The sequence below is a fragment of the Theobroma cacao genome, chromosome 9 (genome assembly GCF_053813885.1).
Source record: "Theobroma cacao isolate CCN51 chromosome 9, ASM5381388v1, whole genome shotgun sequence".
Taxonomy (NCBI): Eukaryota; Viridiplantae; Streptophyta; class Magnoliopsida; order Malvales; family Malvaceae; genus Theobroma; species Theobroma cacao.
In genome coordinates, this window is record NC_142647.1 from 50291521 (window position 1) to 50312938 (window position 21418).

General features: G+C 37.5%; 3 protein-coding genes and 1 pseudogene across 5 annotated transcripts; all 4 read right to left on the reverse strand.

Moving 5' to 3' along the window:
- Positions 1-1005: 1005 nt before the first annotated feature.
- LOC18591084 (superoxide dismutase [Mn], mitochondrial-like) lies at positions 1006-3973 on the reverse strand (annotated as a pseudogene). Its single transcript, XR_016028359.1, has 7 exons — positions 3447-3973; positions 2394-2440; positions 2175-2300; positions 2007-2069; positions 1795-1873; positions 1396-1510; positions 1006-1162 (listed from the first exon to the last, which is right to left on the reverse strand). The product of XR_016028359.1 is annotated as a superoxide dismutase [Mn], mitochondrial-like (transcript).
- A 124-nt stretch (positions 3974-4097) lies between these two features.
- LOC18591085 (UDP-xylose transporter 3) lies at positions 4098-7800 on the reverse strand. Of its 2 annotated transcripts, XM_088809841.1 has the most exons (9): positions 7569-7799; positions 7171-7432; positions 6657-6762; positions 6368-6552; positions 6072-6139; positions 5429-5561; positions 5098-5259; positions 4712-4987; positions 4098-4584 (listed from the first exon to the last, which is right to left on the reverse strand). In XM_088809841.1, the coding sequence occupies exons 4-9, from the start codon at positions 6488-6490 to the stop codon at positions 4468-4470; spliced, it is 879 nt and encodes a 292-aa protein (XP_088665967.1). In that variant the 5' UTR covers positions 6491-6552; positions 6657-6762; positions 7171-7432; positions 7569-7799; the 3' UTR covers positions 4098-4467. The 2 variants fall into 2 exon arrangements, with proteins under 2 accessions (XP_088665967.1, XP_007017073.1); XM_007017011.3 differs by lacking the exon at positions 6657-6762 and having other exon boundaries at positions 7569-7800.
- Positions 7801-8968: 1168 nt separating this feature from the next.
- On the reverse strand, positions 8969-10316 carry LOC18591086 (expansin-A8-like). Its single transcript, XM_007017014.3, has 3 exons — positions 10007-10316; positions 9557-9869; positions 8969-9456 (listed from the first exon to the last, which is right to left on the reverse strand). The coding sequence occupies exons 1-3, from the start codon at positions 10152-10154 to the stop codon at positions 9153-9155; spliced, it is 765 nt and encodes a 254-aa protein (XP_007017076.3). The 5' UTR covers positions 10155-10316; the 3' UTR covers positions 8969-9152.
- A 1856-nt stretch (positions 10317-12172) lies between these two features.
- On the reverse strand, positions 12173-21314 carry LOC18591087 (Insulinase (Peptidase family M16) family protein). Its single transcript, XM_018128152.2, has 19 exons — positions 20849-21314; positions 20688-20763; positions 20537-20583; positions 20213-20325; positions 19945-20018; positions 19640-19735; positions 19430-19549; positions 18820-19053; positions 18282-18430; positions 17755-17911; positions 17022-17171; positions 16291-16670; positions 15493-15642; positions 14987-15169; positions 14214-14417; positions 14000-14106; positions 13403-13556; positions 13100-13221; positions 12173-12679 (listed from the first exon to the last, which is right to left on the reverse strand). The coding sequence occupies exons 1-19, from the start codon at positions 21167-21169 to the stop codon at positions 12436-12438; spliced, it is 3081 nt and encodes a 1026-aa protein (XP_017983641.2). The 5' UTR covers positions 21170-21314; the 3' UTR covers positions 12173-12435.
- Between the last annotated feature and the right edge of the window lie 104 nt (positions 21315-21418).

The following is a 21418-nucleotide window of genomic DNA, read 5'->3' on the forward strand; positions in this document are numbered from 1 at the left end:
ATATAAGGTTTGGATATCCATTTGGACACAGAATTTGTTCTTCTTTTTGAATTCGGGTAAGGTATGAGTATCTGGATATTGTATCTTATTTTAATATCTTTAATTATAAATAATTTGTACATTTACTAATAATTATTGATTTTATTAAATTAATTTATTCTTACTTTTTAATAAAAGAAAATCTAAGTTTAAATTTAAGACCTTTATCTAACCTACCATTATTCACTAGTACGGTTGAGCTCATTTTAAGTAATTAATTATGATGAATCTTTTTTATATAAGTTTTGTTAACAAATGACTTTAATTAAAAATATCATATTAAGTAATACCTTTATTCTTGAAATTCAATGTACTGAGAATCATACATACATACACATATAAATAAATGATCAACTACAGCATTTAATTTTAATGCATGAATATTATTATTGCTATGATTTTATTTCACCTCTAATATTCATTATTAATTCCAGGTGTTATTTTTCATTGTTAATTCCATCTGTGATTTTGTCTGCATAAATAGATAGGATGATTATGCAGCAGCCTGAGGTAGCAGAAAAGCCTCCAGAGTAGACAAGCAAGATGGGGAAGCTGGTGTCTGCAATTGTTACGCTGTTGCTCCCTGGAGCAGGGAACCAGGCCGCTATGGGGCCGGGCGGGCGGAAGCGGACGAAGCATAATGCCGATGAACCTGCGCGTTCAGAATGGTATGGGGGGTGGGATGTCGATCTGGGGACAGTGACATAGGTAACACATGACCTTGCAAATGCTCAGTAATATTCAATGGTCATTAAACAACAGCTGGTTGGGCAACCATGAAATGGTAGGGGAGGGGAGCAAGATTAATCCCCTGTTCCATCGCAGTTAAGCAGTCAAACATATCAAAGAGAGAGGAAAAGGAAAAGGGAAAGAAAAGCTTCGAGTCTGCAAAATTTTGGGACCGAGATGTATCATCAAGAGAGAGTGATTTAATTTAAAAACTTTGGATTCTTCTTCTAACCCAGACGATTATTATTTTTACACTGAACTGGACAATCTCTGCAACCAGTATTGGTAGCATCATACTTACTCAAGGAACAACACCCTCTTATGTACATTCCATGCACTAGCATACTCCTCGTTCATTGCCATCCACATGTTTTCCAGATAGTCAGCTTCCGCACTTTTATTCCGCAAACAGGAGCAAAATTCAGTTGTTAAGTACATGACTAATCACTATTAGAATCAAAGAGAACAATTTATTAAAACTTTTTTTAGGAGCGTCATTGCAGCTTCATAATCTAATTCTGAATGCATGCACAATCATTGATTCATTTCATTTATAAATTTGGGTTATGATTTCGTTTTGGCACACAAAAAATGGACAGAGTACGTATCCGACAACCTAAAACTTACTCAAGGAACCAAGTGTGATGCCTCAGGAACACTCTTTGTCGTACATCTCACTCGCATACTCCCAGTTAATGACCTTCCATATGTTTGCCAGATAGTTTGCTCTCACATTTTTATACTGCATCAAGGGCATATAGTTCAACGGTTAAGTATAGATAAATTAAAGAACCATTGAGACGATTTTAACAATTTACAGGGGGATTTAATTCTTGGCAGCTGACAGAAGTTTCACATTAAATTTTAGTTCCAGAAAATTCCCTGGATTTCATCTGATAAGGCACTTTAAAAAGAAAAACTGTACGATGTAGCACAATGGATCAACCAACCAGATTCTTGGCTGTCAGGACTCAGGAGTCATATATAAGCAGATGCAGATCAAATGTGAAGGATAGGAAGATGCACCTGTAAGTAGTATGCATGCTCCCAGACGTCAACCCCCAACAAAGGAACTAAAGCTGGATCCTTTGGTCACGAGTGGATCCTGCAAAAAGTTCCATATTCAAGGCCCCTTGTATATGTTGCAGCTGCACATCAATTAACATACAACAACTGCAAGGTAGAGATCAATATTTGAGAATATTTTGCAAGTAGCGGAATTGAGTCGCAAATTGTACCTGTTTTGCGGTGGTTTCAATGGAAAGCTTCTTGAGTTCATTTTCTTTATCAAGAGCAAGCCACTGTGATTGAATCCAAGGTAGACGTAGTTGTCAACGCTCCAAAGCAAAGGTTAACTCAATAAAACTTGGAAAGAAGTAAGAAGAAGTAAAGAATTTAAAACTGACCACCCAGCCAGAGCCTTGCAAAGCAGCACCTTCCTTATTGATTTTGTCAATCAACCGTTCCAGAGAACCAAACTGCGTGTGAATAACCTTCCCGAGCGCCCCTGCCAGAGGCTCACCACCTGCTTTCTGCCATAGTTTTATGTGTTTTTGGTTTTGCTTCAGGAAGAACATAAACGTATATAATGACTGAATGAATAAATGGATTAGAATTAGACTCACGGTGACAGGGGCAAGAGTCTTCCAGAAAATCGAGTGATTTATATGACATTCAAGAAAATAAGAGAGAAGACTTAAGGGTGTTTCAAGTGCGGAAGCACCCAAGAGTGTTTCAAGTGCAGAAATGCCCAAGAGTATTCCAAGCGCAGAAGCACGGAAGGTGTTACAAGCACCGAAACAGGTGTTCCAAATATGGAAGTGCTCAAGGGTGTTCCAAATGTGATAGCGCTCAGAGGTGTTCCAAGAGGAGAAGCGCCCAAGGTGTTCCAAACACAAAAGCGCCCAAGGTGTTCCAAACATGGAAGCTCTCAAAGGTGTTCCGAGCTTGGAAGTGCTCAAGGGTGTTCCCAGCGTGAGAGCTCACAAGAGTATTCCAATATGAAAATACTCAAGAACAAGCAAGAAACTGTTGTTTGTACGGAAAAGTGAAAAAAACTCAAAATTAGTGACAGAGTTCATGAGTTATCTTCACATTTTGAATATTTTAAAGAGTTTTACTTGATGGTTCAGATACAGAGTTAGTTAAGAGAACTTTCTTTTAACCTTTCTTTCTTAAAAATACACGTAACGTATCATTATTCTTTTATCTAAAATTATGCCAACTTCTCAACTAAATTATTATTTTTTTAATATCCCATAAACTGTTTTTAACTACTCTTACATGACAAACATATTCTTCTATGATTAAACGTGTTCTCCCAACTACTTTTATGAAGATGCTCCTGATTAGTATAAATATGAGAATCTTAGAGGTTGAAAAATAATCAGAAATCATTAGAAACTCAACAGAGATTATATTAAAAGCTCTCTCGAGGCTCCTCAAACATTCTTTCTATTCAGCCTTTCCCATTCGTTGTAATCCACGCCTTGCTCCAATTTTTCTTATTTTTCACCACTTACTACCAAAGCGCTTACACTTTAAGGATTGTTTCAGTCTTACTCTCTGCCAACCTCTAACGCATTTCGATTCACTCGTTATAATACGTCTTCTCTTCCTACTAAAAGAACCCACTACACATGCACATACAGAAAAAGGGATAGAAGAGAAAAAGGCACCTCCGCCATTGAATTTGATGGAACTTTGGAGCTTAACAACGGTGGTAGAGTCGGCCTTGGACATGGCATGGTGGAGCTGCTCCTGAGCTCTGTTGAAGTTGGTGATGTACGTCTGGTGGTGCTTTTGGTGATGAAGCTCCATTATCTCTGTGCTGAAGACTGGCTCCAGTTCGTGATAGTCATAGGGGAGGTCAGGGAGCGTTAACGTCTCAAGTTGGCGGACGTGCAAATGCATATGGTTTAACTTTACAACTCCTGCTCCTGACCTTTGAATATTTCTGGTCAGTACTTGGGTCGCAACTCTTACAGCCATCTATGACGATGTAATAATATCTTCAATCTCAAAATACTATTTTGCGCTTGTTTTCAGTCCATATATAAATAGAGTCCTTCCAAAGGACTCGGCTGGCTCGCTGGATAGATTAGGATGCACCGATCACCGAGACCGAATGCACCGTTGTCTTCTGTTTTTGTTATTCTAAAGTACCGAAATGCAATCCAGACGTCATATTCGTAATATGGGTACTTGCCCTGAATTTATTACTAGTAGTTGCCTAATTCACTGAGCCCACAAATAAAAATAGTAACTCATTTCCCCTTCGGATACTTCAAAAGCAGGGACGCCTTAATGAAAGGAAGGTACATTCTGAATATCAATAAAATACGCCTTAATTGCTTCAAAAATATAGAATATTTTTAACCAGAAACAACTGCTAGGAAAAATTGTTCGGTGTCTAGGACCATTATACATGTAACAAATCAAATTCTGGTATGCAATTCCATTCCCCACGCCTGAATCCTAAATTCCTGATTCCACTACCAATAACCAAAACTGGTATATCATTAGGCATTTCCTTCCACTTTCCAAGCTAATATTCTATATAAGTTTTCATCTCCAAATTACCCCATCTGTTGCTGCACAACACTTAGCCCACCCTTACCAGCAACATCTTCATCGCCGGAACAGTTTTCATTACTACGTTTTCCATCTAGGACCAATGACTTTAACATTACCATCATTTTATGCATGCAGGTCTTTGTTTGAACTCCATACAGGAGCTTTTGGACCAACACCATCACTCAAGATCCCACTTCCATTCTCCACACTAATCAGAGGATCAGATTCACTTTCCTTTACCTGCATCCATTCAAGAAAGAGGAAGGTTAGCAAATCTTCCAAGTTTATCATAAGAAAAAGGGTCACGTATAACAAATTTGGTACAACAGAACACTAAAACCACACACAGAGCAACACAAACAACTACCTGTGGCAATTGTGCTGATGCTTCACTAGCCTTCTGCTGCTGGGTCTCACTAGTACAATAATATGAATAAAGGACCATTCCGAGTACAGCAATCAAGATCCCCAAAATGTTACGCCAACTAAATGGATCACGAAGCAGAACATAACCAAACGCCAAAACAAGGCATGTTTTCAGATGTCCTAGGACCTGATAGGTGACCGGGGATGTCTTTCCAATTACCAGAAATGTACTGAAGTTGACAGAGACAGATATCAGGCAGGACAGAACAATGAAGAACTGCAATAAAAATTCCATAGGGAAACAATCAGAAGAAAAGAAATCCAAGAAAATTATAGTATCATATTTTCTCTCTTTTCTTTTCATTTTAGCAATGATTCCATTCTTACCAGCACTTGAGGAGTATACTTGAAAGCAAAAACATTCTGGTTAGTCAAAAGCCCATCCAGAAATGGGCCAATGATAAACAAAGTTATCGCCTGATAAGGGCAAGACTGGTAGAGAAGTTGGGTGGAAGATACTTTGAACTTCTTCTGAATGGTATTAGTCATCTGAGAGGAATGGGTTAAGAATTTATACAACCAAAAGAATTTCAATAGAGCATGAAAAACCTCTTCCTACAGCACAAACTAACAATTCAATTGTTGTTCCTAAACATAGAAACAAATGACAGAAATAAACACGAAATGAGATAGCAAATATCACTCCAGCCAAGGATACAATTTGAGCTACGCACGTAGTAATAACAGCCAGAAGAGAAAGGACAGAACCCAGGAGATTGAGCTGAAGATCAGTCACAGTCGCAATTCCAACACCCAAAAGAAGAATGGCCAGTGAAAGCTGGATATTCCTACTGCAAAAGCATATAAATGTATCAAAATTCAGCCAAAACCAATAATTTATTACTACAAGATAATAGCAGTATAGCTGCAAATAAAACCTAAAACCAAAAGCAAATTACAAAACCAAACACGTGCAGATTTCTTCAACTGAGAGGACTTTAGAAATAGTAGAATCCAAGAAATAAATTTTGGATTATAGCAGATGAATAATGTAACCCCGAACTAGAAATTTGAGTGTCCATAGAGGTCCTTATCATCCTCTGTTGATAAGAGGAATTAGGATTTTATCCTACCCTTTAGCATTTAGAATAAAACATTCACAATCAAGGTTTTCAATCCTTGTTTGCGAGCTTGTCAGCACCAGAAAATGGCCCCAAAGCCAATCAATGCAATCTCTAGCCCTCTAAAAAAATTCTATTTCTTAGGTTTATCTCCAAAAAACCGCAGTTGTAAGAGGCCAAAATCATAACAACATGAAAGAACATCAGTCATACGAAGAAAGAAGCATACTCATAACTGACCTGAATCTCTTCCTGAAGAAAAGGGTCTCCAAAAGAACAGTGCAGGGAATAATTGCCAGTTTTGTCATCTAAATATAAAACAACAGGACACAGAATTTCAGAAACTGATGCTCCTAATATGCTTGTTAAGAAGGGCTAAACTTTGAACTGGATATACATGGAACAAACAGATTTTATATCACAAGATGCTGTAAGCACAATGTATCATTCTGTATGAATTATGATGGAATCAGGCAAAACTTGGACATGACTTATATATGATTCAGGATGATAAGGACAGGAAAATAGAACTTTACCTGGTAAAAACCAACAGAATTGAAACCCAAACTAAGATTCAAAAGCCCAATGGATATCCCATTTAATATACCAAATCCCATGACAGCTCTTGCATCAAAAGGCTTGTGCTCAAACAATTTCATCCATAAGGCCACATGAAGAGAACAAAATGTGACCAGGAGATGCCAGCTTGTCAAAGTTGTGGCTGCAGAACCCAGGCCATAAATTAGCATAAAGGATTAAGTAATAGCATGAAAGCAAAGATGAGGAATTCTGATGATGCTTTTTCAAATTAACCACATGTATTACATCTCCTAACTTTCTTTTCAAGGGATTGATATTTCCAGAGCACACAGTGAAGCCGTGTCTGCCATCTAATGTCTTATATGTAGAGAGGTAGATCAATTCATCACTTCTGCATTAGCAAACAAGATAGCAATTGACAGTCTTTTCAACTTATAATTTTGGGACAACCACGTGTCGTGACAATTCCACTTAGAATACGTAATCACACAAGCATCTTAAATTTTCCAGTTCAAAACAAAAAACCATCTCCAATATAGTGATCGGATCGCAAATTTGATAGTATAAATCAAACAAGAAGGAAAATAAAGAAAAAGGAAAAGTTTTTTTGAAGGCATCCTAAATCCAAAACTCTAGAGAACAGAAGTCCGGAATAGCAAAGTTCCCAATTCTGCTGACGGATCAGAAGCAATAACGCAGCGCTAGCTAATCCATAACCAAAAATGAATCCAGCAAATTGCAGTGGAAGCAATCAGAGATTTAAGTGATAAAGATAAAGAAGAGGTTAATTCAAACTCACCAAAGGTGAAACCGAGAGTGCTGATAAGAGCCTTGTTGCATATAACAATGGACACCGAGGAGACCACCGATAAACTCAAAGCACCTACTGTCCCAAGCTGAAACTTGCGGTTCTCACTCATTTTTGTTTTGTTTTACTCGTGATCCGGATCTACGTAATCTCCCACGGTTCTGGATCACATATAAGTACACTATACGTATAGAAATCACGAACAAGAACTCCTCCTACCTCACTGGCGCTTCAAATTTCGCGCAAATCGAAGCTGAACCGGAGGGAGGAGGAGGCGCGAAACAAAGAAAGAGATAAAACAAAAAATGAGTATCGAAATAGAGCATGAAAGAACCCTAGATCTGCTGCTATAAAGGAAAGATGAGAGCCAGAGAGAGAGAGAAAGAAACCTTAAGAGTAAGCGAGTCCGAAAAGAAGGAAATCTGGGAAACAGAGACAGTTACATATAAATCCGTCGGTGTTATAAGGAATGAGCTGTATTTCAAAACAGAAATGTACAAAAGTAATATAAATGAAAATGACAGAGGGAGACGGGAGACGGGAGAAGGGCGAAACAAGGCAAGGCAAGGCAAGGAAAGGAGATGGGAAAGAAGGAAGAGAGGAGATGTTGACTCAGCCCCGTTTTTCGCCGGTTTAACTTTGTGGCATTTATCTGCAAACCAAACCAACGCAAACCAACCAGGTGCAAAATAAAATTAATTAATTAATTAATTTTTCTCCCAAAATTAAAACGTAGCAATTAAGTGACCAAAAACTAGAAACAAATACAGCACATTTGTTTGATGATGTGTGACGCTTCCTTCTTTTGACCAGGGCTCGGGGTTAGAGCCTTAGAGGTAGGTGTATAGCTAGCTGGACTATATTACTGTTTAATGTAACTGGCCGCGATTCAACATGTTACCAAAAATAAACAATGAGACTTCCTTTCTCTTTACAATAATTAATTTTCAATGTTTTTGGCCTCTACACCTTTGGTACACTAACTAGTCAAACTTATCATGTATGATTAACAATGACCACTTTTACCATAATTAACCTCTACATTTCATTGCATATATGTAAATTATTAATTAAAGTATACTCTTTCTGCTTTAAAAATATCAGTCCAGTTTGTCATATTAATGAACCAATTGGACAAAGTATAAATCGCAATAGGCACGATGGAAACATGTGTATATATTTAGATAGTTTATTTTGCGACGTAGTGACAATGGCTGGTGAGAACTTTAAGTTTAGATGCACCTTCACCATTCATAGAGATTTGGTGAACAACACTTCGGAGAGTAAGGTCATTTTCTCCATTAACAACTAAATGTATCCTTTTTTCTTTTATATTTGGTTCAATGTTTGGGACACGCCACCGAAACATGCTTATCAACTTCTCATGACATCAAAGTTTGTTCCATTTCCTACTCCTCCACAGGATATTATGAAGCAAGTATATGCTTGTAGCATCTAAATTGTTTGTCCAATATTACCACGGCATTCCACACAGTTCCATTACCCAAAAAGTAGTTGAAAAACAACGAAGGGCCCTGCTACTTAAGACCAAAAAGCTTCAGCATAAATTGAACTAGAGCCTCTGCTTTTCGGCCTCAAGATTGTGAGTAATGCCACATAAAAGCCTATGATTGATTTTGATTCGTTTAGTATGTTTTTAGTGTTTTATCGATGCAGAGAGGCCCTGGCTCTGGATTCAGAATCATTGCAAAAACTGTTGAACCTTTGGGCTCTGGGTGAATCCCATGGCCCAACCTGTTCTAGTAGCCCAAATTTCCATGGTGAAAAGTTGAAAACGGAGAATAGGATCGTCAACTTTGATTATGAGTGCCACAATTGTGGAAAGGTCTAGCCTCTAGCGGGCGCATTTTTAGTCACCTCAGCATTTTCCAGACTCTTACAAATCACAACAATGTTACAATGCAAGTTACATAAGCTTAATCTATCTTGGGATTGGAGAGTGAAGACAAATTCTAAAATTGACCTCCTTCAAAAGTCTGACCAAACTGCCAATCAGCAGGCACCACGTTGTAGCTTGTCACAGTTTGACCATCGCTGGTGGTGACTTGGAAAGACAGGCCTTGGCCATTGAGGTAGGAGTTGCTCTGCCAGTTCTGGCCCCAGTTTCTAGACATTGGTTGCCACCCTGTTTTGGACCCTTTGATGGACACTGCATGAACATCTCCCTCACCCCCAACGTTGGTGATCAAGACCAGGTTGAAGTAAGAGTGTCCATTAATGGTGAATCTTATTCCTCCTTTCTTCACACATGGCACCCTGCCAAACCGACGCAAAGTACATCAATCAGAATCTAAATTAAGACAGTCGTGATTGTTCAATGTCAAGCATTGGTGTATAGTTTTATTGATGCCCTTACCTTCTAAAGAAAACAGGTACGATTCCAGCTCGGTATTGGGCAATTTGCAGGAAGGCGGGCTCTGCCAAATCAAAATGCTGGAGAGGAGGATTGCACCACCCGCCATTGTCATTAGACAAAGCAAAGTTAGGGGGGCAGAAGTTTGTAGCAGTGACAGTGATGGTGCCAGAAAGGCACCATTTGGGATCATCATTGCATCGCATCTCATAGCAAGATCCACAGCTGAGGCCGTTGTTGAACAGGGCCGTGCTTAGTGCTGCAGTCTTTGTTCCATACCCTTGACTGTACAAGTTCCCGTAGCCACATGCTCCTCCTGGAAATCAATGTTCACATAACAAAACCTCTCACAAATTACCACCAATTCTCAGGCAAATTAAAGATTAAATGTTGAAGACTCTAAAGACAGAAAGAGGGTAAGGGTCAGAAGTTGAGTTGTAGTGCAGCACTCACCCATTGTGCCAGAGGCATCACCACCGCCATAGAAAGTAGCATGCGCATTCTGCCAGCCGCCATAGTCTCCAGTAATTCCATGCAAATTTAAGCTAGTAAACAGGAAAATAGAGAGAAGCATAGCTGAGGAAAATGTCTGAGCAATCATTTTAACTAATAATTAATAATGCTACAGAAAAAGATCAGGATCTGAGCTGTTGGATGACGGACAGGTGGGGAATATGATTTGCTTTGTGTTGTGTGTACAAAAGCTTGGAAGAGGGTTTGCATTTATAGGCAGAGAGAGCGGAGCAGATGGCAGCAGTAGCAGAAGCTAGGTGGGGTTAGGAATAGGAGCAGGCCAGAGCCACGAATGGATTTGAGGAAATCGAGAGAAGCACATGCACATGCATGGCTTCTAGTTGAGCTCAACAACCGTGGGCCACACCCCCCTCCACAGTTCACAATCCACATGCATCAATCTTTCAACTGTATCTTTGCAAGTTAATACAATTATTGCAGTAAAGTTCCAGTTTGCTAATTTGGTGTTCTGTTTCTGTTTAATAATCAATCTGCAGTTTTCTCAGTCTCAGTTGTGGATAAGTAGGGCATTCTATGTCTCTGTTTGAGAGAATAAACTGAAGTTGCTCCCCGCTTTCAAGGGGGGGATGGTCCTTAACAGACAAAAATAGGATAAGGATCTCGATCTGCACATGCAAGAAAATCTTCATTAAGCAATTATCCTCCGCCATCTTACCTAATTTTCTACTTGAATAAATGATCAGGGTTCATTTGATTCCCTCATCAAAACTTGATTGAAATCGAACATTTGCGAAACTGGGTTCATTTTTTCCACCGAAAATACAGAGTTTTTGAAAGCCAACGTGGACTGGGCAGACACGCAAGCGGATATGTCCGGTTCCTGTGGGAGGGAGGTTGGCTCACATTCACATGTAGCAGCCGACAATTAATAGTTTAAGGCGCTGACATGGAACATTGGACCGCCCAACGAAGTGAATATTTATTTGGGCCCAAAAAATCAGGTATGCTTACGTGGGCACCAGTGGTTGCTGGATGCCAACGTGGCTTCCATAAATGCAAAAGTCGCCCTTGTTCACGCATTTCTTGTATACATTTTGCAACATCACAAGAGTTAGTTCAATACACAAGGTATCTTCTACTACTAGGTTAATTATTTCAATCTGGTCATAGTTGTTGAATTAATGTAATTTGATTTATTGAACCGACAAGGAAGAAAAATGAAACCAAATTAATTACATTGATTTTAATTTCAAGTATATATAGTTGAACAATTAAATATAAATAAGTGGAATGAAAATGTAAGCAAATTAGGTGAAATTGATTTAGGTCCTACCATGTTAGGAGCACATGCAGATTCCGGCTTGAATTACGGCCCCTTCAGTCTTCCTTAAAATAAGTGCACATTCGTCAATTTTGGAGAGTAATTGGAAGTATGGGAATAAGTTTATATAACAAGACAAAGGGAAAGAAAATGAAGTGGCTTCTCTTTTTCTCTCTTACAAAAGGGCTGAACCTTCAAATGAATATCCCTCCTGCCCTACCCCACCCCAGATCTGTGTTGTTTCCCCATTTTTCAAAGTGACAAAATGTTGCTTTCCGGAAAGCAATATATATCTCTATGGGGTTTTGTCTATTCTTAAAGAATAAGAATTAGGTTATACATATGGGACAAACAGAAGAAAAACTTACACTTGATATGCTTAATAATTAATACATTCCCCAAACATCAAAAGGATATTGAAAGCACTCACATCTTCTTCTTATCCAAACTTGAAGACCTTCGTGTAGGACTACATGCAATGCATGCAGGTTTTGATATTGTATACAGTTCCTAGTCCAAAGCTGACAACTATCTTTTTTTTTTTTTTTTTGAAAGATAAATGTTTGGAAGGTAAATCCACAGACCACAGTTTGTTTTAGGCTTTAGACCTTAGCGGATGTGAATGAAAGTGGGGTTTGTCCCCATAGCCAAGAACATGGAGACAAACAGCCCCATGTCCATGTGCAATTGCACGAGGATGCGAGATATATGCTTCATCTTCAATCACTTGATTCTTCATTTTAGAAAAAGGTTTTATCAAATACTTGACAACATCTAAATATGTTGATGACACACACAAACTTTGCTATTATGACAACATTAACTACTTTTAGACATCCAATACATTCAATTGATGTATAATAACTAATGTGAAATCCAATTAATGGTCAAAAACCACATTTAAATATAACGTGAATAAATCTATTATGCCAGTATTTTGGTCTGTCACCGACTCTGCATTTCCTCTTGTACGCAGCAGATTAAATGAATGTTGTTGTTTCCCCACTTCCCAGCTCCAAACATGGAAACAAAAATCATTATTACTCTCTTGCTCTAATTCGTCTATTATTTTATGCTACAGCAATGATTAACAAAGGCTTGGATAGTACTTTGATGACACCCTAAAGGCTTCAACGTCTTCGATGACCTGCACGCAATCTTGTTTGCTTTCCGCTTCTTTTAGGTCTGCGTTGCATCCCCAGACACGAACAGCAAGTCTTCGACATTTCGGAGAAGATTGTTGCAAGTACATTTTATACCAGTTCACGATGTCTACCTTCTGGATGCTTCTGAGTTCCTCTGCTTCCCGCTTTGGCAAGTCAAACATGTACCTGAAAGTTAACAACAGATCCATCACAACAAGAAAGTTAACCACAGATCGCATGGAGGAAGAACATCAGTACAGCACAAAGCTCTGAATATCTAACAGCAGCTGTCTTCCAGACAGAAACAAATTGGATTCTTTTCCGATTATGAAATAAATAAATAATATTTCCAACTCAAGAAATCAAATGCAAGAAACATCATCAAAACACGGTGATGAGAATGGCCCAAGTTAGAGCCATCATGGACTGACATGAGCAGCACTTCTCGCCTCAAGGCTGTTTTATAGTTTGTTGTAACACCATAAACAGAATATTTCTACCACATCAACTTCCACTTATTGCTTAGATGTACAATTTTGATGTCCCCACTATCACTAACAATTGGAAATTACATTTAAAACAACCAAAATCATATATAGATAGTACCTATTATCAACAATCTGATTCCAAAAGCGACTGGTTTCATATGAGAGGGATGAATCTTTCTCCAGCAGCTTCGCTGTTAGTCCACTCCTATAACTCTCAAATGACTCATCATCAAGCCCTTCCTGCATTTGCAAATTTAAAAAATAAATAACAAAAACACACCCACACACAGCATTTTGATTAAATAATAATGATACAACTACAGTTACGCATGCAAGGGAAAGTGCCATAGATTCTTGATAGGCTATAAAAGAAAAGCAACTGAACAGAGCAGCATACAATATAACTGACTTAAAAACTCACCAACAACTCTTCCAAGCCATTTATGAAGTTGTCTGCTCTCTCCTGCAAGTACACTGGGCTATACTTGGAAGATTGAATGCAGAAACAAAAGCCATAAACACGATATGTCACTCGTGGACTACATTGAACAACATAACCAAGTTGCTCCTTTGTCCTATATTCCAAATCGAATAAAGAATTAGAGAACTCATTTTAATTACTCAATTTATGGCATTGCCCAAATAAATAAAGGCACAAAATATGAACATGGCATCCAATCATTCAATTCATGCACACACACATCTCTACAAACACATGTCCACCAATGCTTGCAAACATGAATACAGACAGATACTAGTACATAACTAGTGCAATCTGGACACCTACAGATCTCATACAAAACATGAGTGCGGCCTTAAGAGAATCAAGAGAACTTTTCTTTATGGCCAGTTAAAAGATTAAGTGAATGATTATTTCAATCAATCACTTGAGGAAAAATTCACTTAATTTGCCTGTCTTTTGGGTGCTTTTGTGCTTGAAAAATCTCCTAAGACAAGCTTGCAATATAAAGATCATAGATTGGTACAATTTCAAACTTTCATGATTAGAAAAGATCACCTTAGCTGATTATAATGTGGTTCTTCCACAATTTCATCAAAAAGATCTATCAAGGCCTTCAGTTTTACTGCTTCCACCCCTACTTCTGGCTCAATTTGGAAATAAAGCTTCAACGCAAAACCAAATAATGTAATCAATAATAGCATAAAAACATTAATAGAAAAAGAGAATATTTAGCTGATATTTCATAGAGAATTGGACCATCATCAGTTACCTCAAGCACTGAGTTTGTTTCAGACTTATTCTTTACACTGACATCCCTCACAAAGTTGGCACCAGAGGGAAAACATATCACTTGCTCTCTATGCCTCATTGTGACTGGCATCGGTTGTACAGAAAAGTTGCTTTTAAAGATATTTGATATGTCAAGCACTTCTTTTTCTAACAAATTACCATGGCAAAGGCCTTCGATATGTATCTGTACAACATAAGCAGTTAGAAATAAAACTAACTGGGATAAATGTCCATTAAGAAGTAAAGAGAAGAGAAACAACCAGAAAAAGAACCCAACAATTATATTAATTGATTGATGTCCCTAGCAACTGTATGATGAGATATCAAGAAATAGTACCGAAAGAATCAGATTTTGGAATCCATCACTGTGATTCCACAATAATACATCACCGGTGACTCTTCCTTTAATTATATAATTATGTTTTTCTTTGAAATGTTTTGGTTAAGTCCATTCTCATACCTATCATAAAAGAATAATAAGTTATATATATTTATTTTTCAAGCTACAAATAGAAGAGGATATCCCTAACTCTTCTTTGGACAATCACTTCCAAGTTTCAAGGGTGATTTAAGTGTACATAAATGATGCCAAATAAGGACGTTAACAATACTTCATCCAATCTTGAAGTGTTATGATCAACTACAAGAAGGTTCAACAGGATTAAATTGCATGCAATCTGCACATGTCCAGTAATGCAGACACTGATGGAAGAAAACAATTTTTCAAACCCAGATGCCATGTTTTCGTGTTACCTGGGATCGGAGCTCAGGAATAAAGGCCTTCAAATCAGATAGAGAAAGGTCTTTTAGAAAAGCAAGCTTTTCATCAACATCATAGAAACTCTTGCATAAAATCTGCAGTCTCAAGTAGGATGAATGACGGAGAGGCTTCATGTTGGCATTTTTCAAAGTTCTCTCTACATTCTCCTTAATAACCTGTCAGATGCAGTGTCACTTTATCAGACACACCAAGTACCTCAAGAAACTATAAGACTAATTCAATCTTTGCGTGTGTCTGTTGATTGTCAGGTGGTAAGCTAATTGTAGAATTAATTGATAACAACTGTCATCCAGAGTGTAAACAAAAAAATTAATTTACAGTCAATCTTTAAAGTGCCAATCTTAATCAAACTGCAGCTTCCTCAGTTTGCACTTGCTCTTTCCCCAAACACCGACACCCATATTACATGTACATCAAGCACCACGCAATTTGAGGACAGGCAAAGAAAAGGGAAGAAAACATGCTAAATTGTATGTACCTTAAAACGATCGTTGGTTGGTAAAAAAGAGTTTGCGATTGCCAAAACTGTGCACAAGAGAACAGGAAGTTTATCATTGAAACCATAAAGCTTTAGCCCTAACTTGTCACTGTACATTGCCACTGAAGTTTCCAGCTTAGCAACACTGGCCTGCAAATAAAATTCCACTCAGATTCAGATTTTAATAACAAATGCAAGGACAAACTCAGTAACATAAGGTTAGAAACATAATCAAACAAATGATGACTATTGTTAAGAAACTAGCTAAATAGAAGGGGAGGGGGGGAGGGGGGGTAAAGAGATTGTTAATGAGACATTACTTGTCAACTGACATAACTTAGGCAGGTAAGTAAGAGCTTTATCAGCACAAATTACTTGTTAAATTGGTGCTTCGAAGACTGCTTAAAGCAAAAACACAAAGGGCTCAACTTACTATTGACTACCATTAATGATTTTATAGTATTTACTCAAATTCAGGGATCTAAAAGCATGAGTATTTGTTTTTATCAGATATTCTTTCGAACTATAAAATAATGAAATTTCCTGTTTAAGAAATTGAACGGTAAACAATAAACTAAGAGTATGAGTCAACTGTCAACTGAGTCAACGGTAAACAAGAAACTAAGAGTATGAGTCAAGCCCATGCTAGGCCAGAAAAATCTTCACTAAAACAAGAATTCATGATTACGAAGTTTAAGAACAAGAAAACATTTAAGGTTCCATTAAACAAGTTGTGCATAAAAGACAAGATCAATTGCTAACAGAAAAGTTCAAAATGATTAATGATAAGAAATTAACCTGATATATAATCTCATTCAGCTCATCCTTAAGAAGGTGAATATAAAGTTCAGTCAACAAACAACTCTTCAAGTTGAGGTATGCTCCTTTCAGATTGATCTGAAAATATGTATTTGCACGAGGAAGTTTGAAAGTACTATCAAGCTTATACCAGAACTTCATCAATGGTTCATCCAAAATGCAAACAGGCAATGATTCGTTTGCAGGATCAATTTGCATATTATCAGCTCGAATGGAGAAATCACACGGAATAAACTCATTCTTCAAAGGCAGATGCAATGAAACATCAATATCTGGGGGGTCTCTCCATAATTCCATCAAAGATGGAGAAATTTCTTCCTCAACATAATGTGATCCAAACCAAGGCTCATACTTGACATCTGCAACAAGAGAGAGTTTAGGCAGCTCAGTTGCTTTCCTATAATTATAATTGTCAATATTACAGGTATAGAAGAAATGATGCACATGTTAGTTAAAAGCAGACTCACCATAACTAAAGAAACACGCTAATGGTGGAAATCTACAATGTAAAAGGAACAATGGAACCAAAACCATCTGTAACTTCTAATTGCAAATGAAAGAAAAAGCTTTATAGCATCAAGTTAATTCATTTGTCTGAGACTCTTAACATAAAAACATACATAATCTTATATTTGACATAGAGGGAAAAAAAATTAAGATAAAATAGAACAGAACAGGGCAATGATTGAAAATTGGAGTTAAAAAGGTACCTTGTGACTTAAAGGACTTGGATACTACATCAATTCTCATGTTTTCAGGAGTGAAGAAACCTAGAATCTTTCTTATCATTTCCTCATCCCAAAACTCAAAGACATAGTCTCCATAAATGACATGTTCTGCTGGATAAACAAGTAAATTTTCTGCAACAAAGAAACACTGGGAATAGTTTGATAGTGAAAAAGCAGAATCATTGCAAAGAAACTCCAGGAAAACCATCAAAATACAAGATTTTAGCATTACCCAACAAATAGCTTTCTTACTCACATATACCAAAATGATGTGAACAGGATTCCCATAATTTCTGACAATGATAAAAAATAATAATTTTGTATTTGCTAACATGTGTTGCTTTACCAATTACTGGGATTTCCCAGAGCCTACCTATCAATCCTAAGCTCTCAAATTTTTCTAGGGATAAAACAATCCCACAACCCAACCAGCAATGCATAGACACTGGTTGTCAGCAACCATGTAAGTGTGAGTTGTTTAACATACACCAGGCATATTAAACACACAATAAATTTCAAGGCATATAACCAGCATATCAACTATTGTCCACCTTCAATTAACAATCAAAATAAAACTTCAAGATCAATTGAAAGTATAGAACAGGTAGGCTCAAGAATTCAAGATAAACCAATGACAGTAATATAAGCAAATTAGTTATATCATAATTTTTCAACGGATTCAAGTTAAAATTTCAAAAAAGAAAAGGAAAACAACCTGCAAGTTCTGAAGCATAGTCATCCTGAGGTTCTTCCTCAGCAAACCGAAAGTCCAAATTTCCCATCTCCTGCAGTTCTTTAAATATCCATTCTTGGGGAGAAAGTAGATGCAATAATTTAAGGTATTGGTAAACATAACCAATAACGTCAAGTATCTGAGGAAAAAAAGAGAAGAGATCATTAATAATTCTGGCCAAAAAACCATCAAATCCATGAAGCAACTTCAAATAATAAATGCACATCAAATATAGAAACACAAACACAGCAACAATCACAGTAGTAGAAAAACTGATTAGGCAAAGGTCACCACTAGTATAAGTTATTATAAGCTCAAGCTAGCAGTAACAGCAACAGAATGGGAAGATACAGTGAAGCAACACCCTCCTTGGAATTTGAATTTCTTTTCACACACAGTCCACATGAAACTAGATGCAATACCAGAAAAAATTGAAAACATTACAGAAGAACAGAGAGTTATTTTCTACTGCTTGTTATATGCATAGAAGATGAAACAAGATATACTACCTTTTCCAAACCAGAGTCTGTAAGATGGATGGACATGCTAAAGATATAAGCCACTGAAGATCGCTGCATCCCATCATCCGAAACACCAGCAGATAGAGAGGTTGCCCATCCTTTGGCTTTGAAAAAGTAATGCAGGCTTCCTTTGCCCTCTGAAAAATGTAAAAAAAAAAGGGAAAAAGTTATTACTTTCCAGCTTTAGAACACATGGCCAGCCATGTAAATTGGTCATAATTTCAGCAGCATAAAAAAATGTAAGTGAATTATTCAACAATAAAGAGAGAAAAGCGGAAAAAATGAAAAGAAATTCAAGGAATAAACATGGAATTTGCAGCCAATTAGAAACACTATTTATAGTACAAAGACCATAGTCAGGTATCAGGAACCACTTATTACACATCAAACATTAGAAATATTCCCATTCTCTTCATGCATGATGAGCTCAACCCCATGCACAAATATGCATCCTTTTCTTTTTATTATTATTATTTCCATGAGCAGCCTCCTACTTAAGCAATAAGATAATGCAGAATTATATTACCATGCCCAAGAAGATGAGCCAAATAAGCTTCCGGTTTCTTCAGATACTCTTGCAAAAGACAAGGCAGTGTCCACCGTAATTCAAGGATATGAACATCCTTAACTGCCTGTAACCTGTAAAGTTTACCAGCTCTCCAGACAGGACCTTCCACCGTAAACTCTGGCCTTCCTAGAGAACCTTGTCTGACGTCCAAAAACAATTCGACAACCCATTGCTGAAGTAAATCCAAAGGCTCTACATCATAAACAAGTATCATCATCATTACTATACCATAAAAAAATGCAAACACAGATTTTAGGTACAAATGACATCATAATTTCTTCCAACTGCCACATAAATAATCACTGCTGAACTTCCTTAAAAAAGTTAGAATTAATGTTTGGATAGGTTATAAACTTAAAGCATAAGGTAAAAAATTGGCTATCTAAACAAGTTAAAAGGGACAAGAAAAATTAAACAAAATTTTGAGTAAAAAAAAGAAAGAGGCAGGAGTTTGGTAAAAGAATATCAGTGACAATAAATGAAGTCCCAAGTTAGGAATTGTTTCCAGCAGGGAGTGATAGAGAAACTCTAACCAGTGGACACAAATCTAGAGTATCACATAACTTACCACCACCAATTACCACTAACTTCATCAGTCCACCATGGTAATAATCTTTGTACAATTCTAGTATTTGTTTGCGTAGATCAATCCCTTTCTCAACAGCATCGACCAGGCTCTTCTTGTTCCCTTCCATTTAAGAAAAAGAAAATACTCATTTTCTTCCCAACAGCGTAAACAAATCAATCAGAGAGAGAATACCAAAGGTGGGAGTCTCACCCCAGGAGAATGTGTTAAAAGGGTGGCCATGTTCAGATGTATGGCACTGCAGTTGCTGAAGGCGGAAACTATCATTTTGCAAAGCCTGGTTAAATTCTACAATCCAATTTTGGTTTAAATTACAGTTCCATTCAGAAATCATAAACATACCATTAGCACATGCAATAAAAAGTATAAACTAAGGGCAACAGAAAATTGAGCTTTATAAAAAATTGGAGAAACAAACAAAAAGAAAAGAGATGGGGGGGTGGGGGAGATGATGTTAAAAGACAGACAGATAGTAGACTCAGATAAGTGATGCACACCTGAATCCACAGCAAGCACCTCTCGTTCCATGGCTTCAAGTTTCACAAGGGGTGAAATAAAAAACTGAGAAAATCTGATAAAGAAAAAAGATCAACATAAGTCTCTCAGCGCTGCCATAATTTAGGAAATCAGTACCAAAACAACAACCAAATTATTGCTCCATTAAAAATCTCCACTGCAAAAACCTGAATGCCAAACAATGGAAAGTGAAGAGGAAAAAATTACTTCATTAACTAAAGTTTTGTCCGTTAAAGTTTCAGCATTTACCTTCTTAAAGCACCCTTGAGAAATTCTCTTTCAACTTCAAAATGGTAGCAGCTATGCTCTGCTTCCGTATATGCATTTGATGAGCCACCATGTTTGGATAAGTAACTATCATACTAGCAAACAAAAAGACTCAAAGTGGTAGGCCAAACAATAATTATATCACCAAACTAAAATCAACATACTGCTTAGGTTAACAATTGTTGAAGCAAGCAAAAAAATTGATGGATTAAATGCAGCTATTTCATGTTCAACTAAACCAAAAAAAAGAAAAAAAAAACAGAGAATGTAAGGCAAAATTGATGAACAGAATATGGACGAACAGACCTCGTTTTCATCTGGAAATTCGGTACTTCCCATGAACAGCATGTGTTCTACAAGGAAATAAAGCTTCATGAATATTAGGCACTAGGCAGAAACAAGTCTGTCCCTCTGAGTGACCAAAATGGAAAGAGAAGAAAAGTGAAAGTAGTGAAACCTAGAAAATGAGCAAGACCCTGCGCCTCGGGAGGGTCGGATAAGCTGCCAAATCCTACACACATTGCCGCCGCTGCCTGCAACCAAATTCAAAATCAATCTCATTTCCGGTCCGGTCAATCATTATGAGAAGGTGAAAAAAGAGCAGAGCAGAAGAAAAACCTTTTTAGTCTGAGAGGACTTGTCTTCAATCTGTTTCTCCTCCTCCTCCTCCTCCTCGTCTTCTTCATCTTCATCTTCGTCTTCTTCGTCGTCATCTTCATCTCCATCTTCATCTTCGTCGTCTTCATCTTCTTCAGCTTCAGGCTCACTCTTAACTAGCAAATGGGAATCTTGAGAAAGCCCGTCAGGGTAAATCTGGGGATCGTGAACAAGCAAAGCAACGAGGCCATTGTGGAGCTCGATTACTCTGTAGAGTCGCCGATCGTTTGGAGGCTTAATCACCACGCTGTCTGATGAGTATTTCAATCCGCCCGCAACCATTTTAAATTTTCTTGTTTGAAATTTGGTTGGATTTCTAGTTGATAAAAGGTTTTCAATTCTACATTTCAAGTGTGTGCCGAAGCCGAAGCCAAAGCCGAACCCAAACCCAAAACTATGGCTGTCGCCCTCTAGTCTCTAGTCTTAGGTCGCCCTTTATTGAAACGCAAACGAATAAAAAATATTCCTCTTTGAAACAGATTGTCTAATGTCCATTGTACTTAAGCTTATAGACGGTAAAGGCCTGTCCAT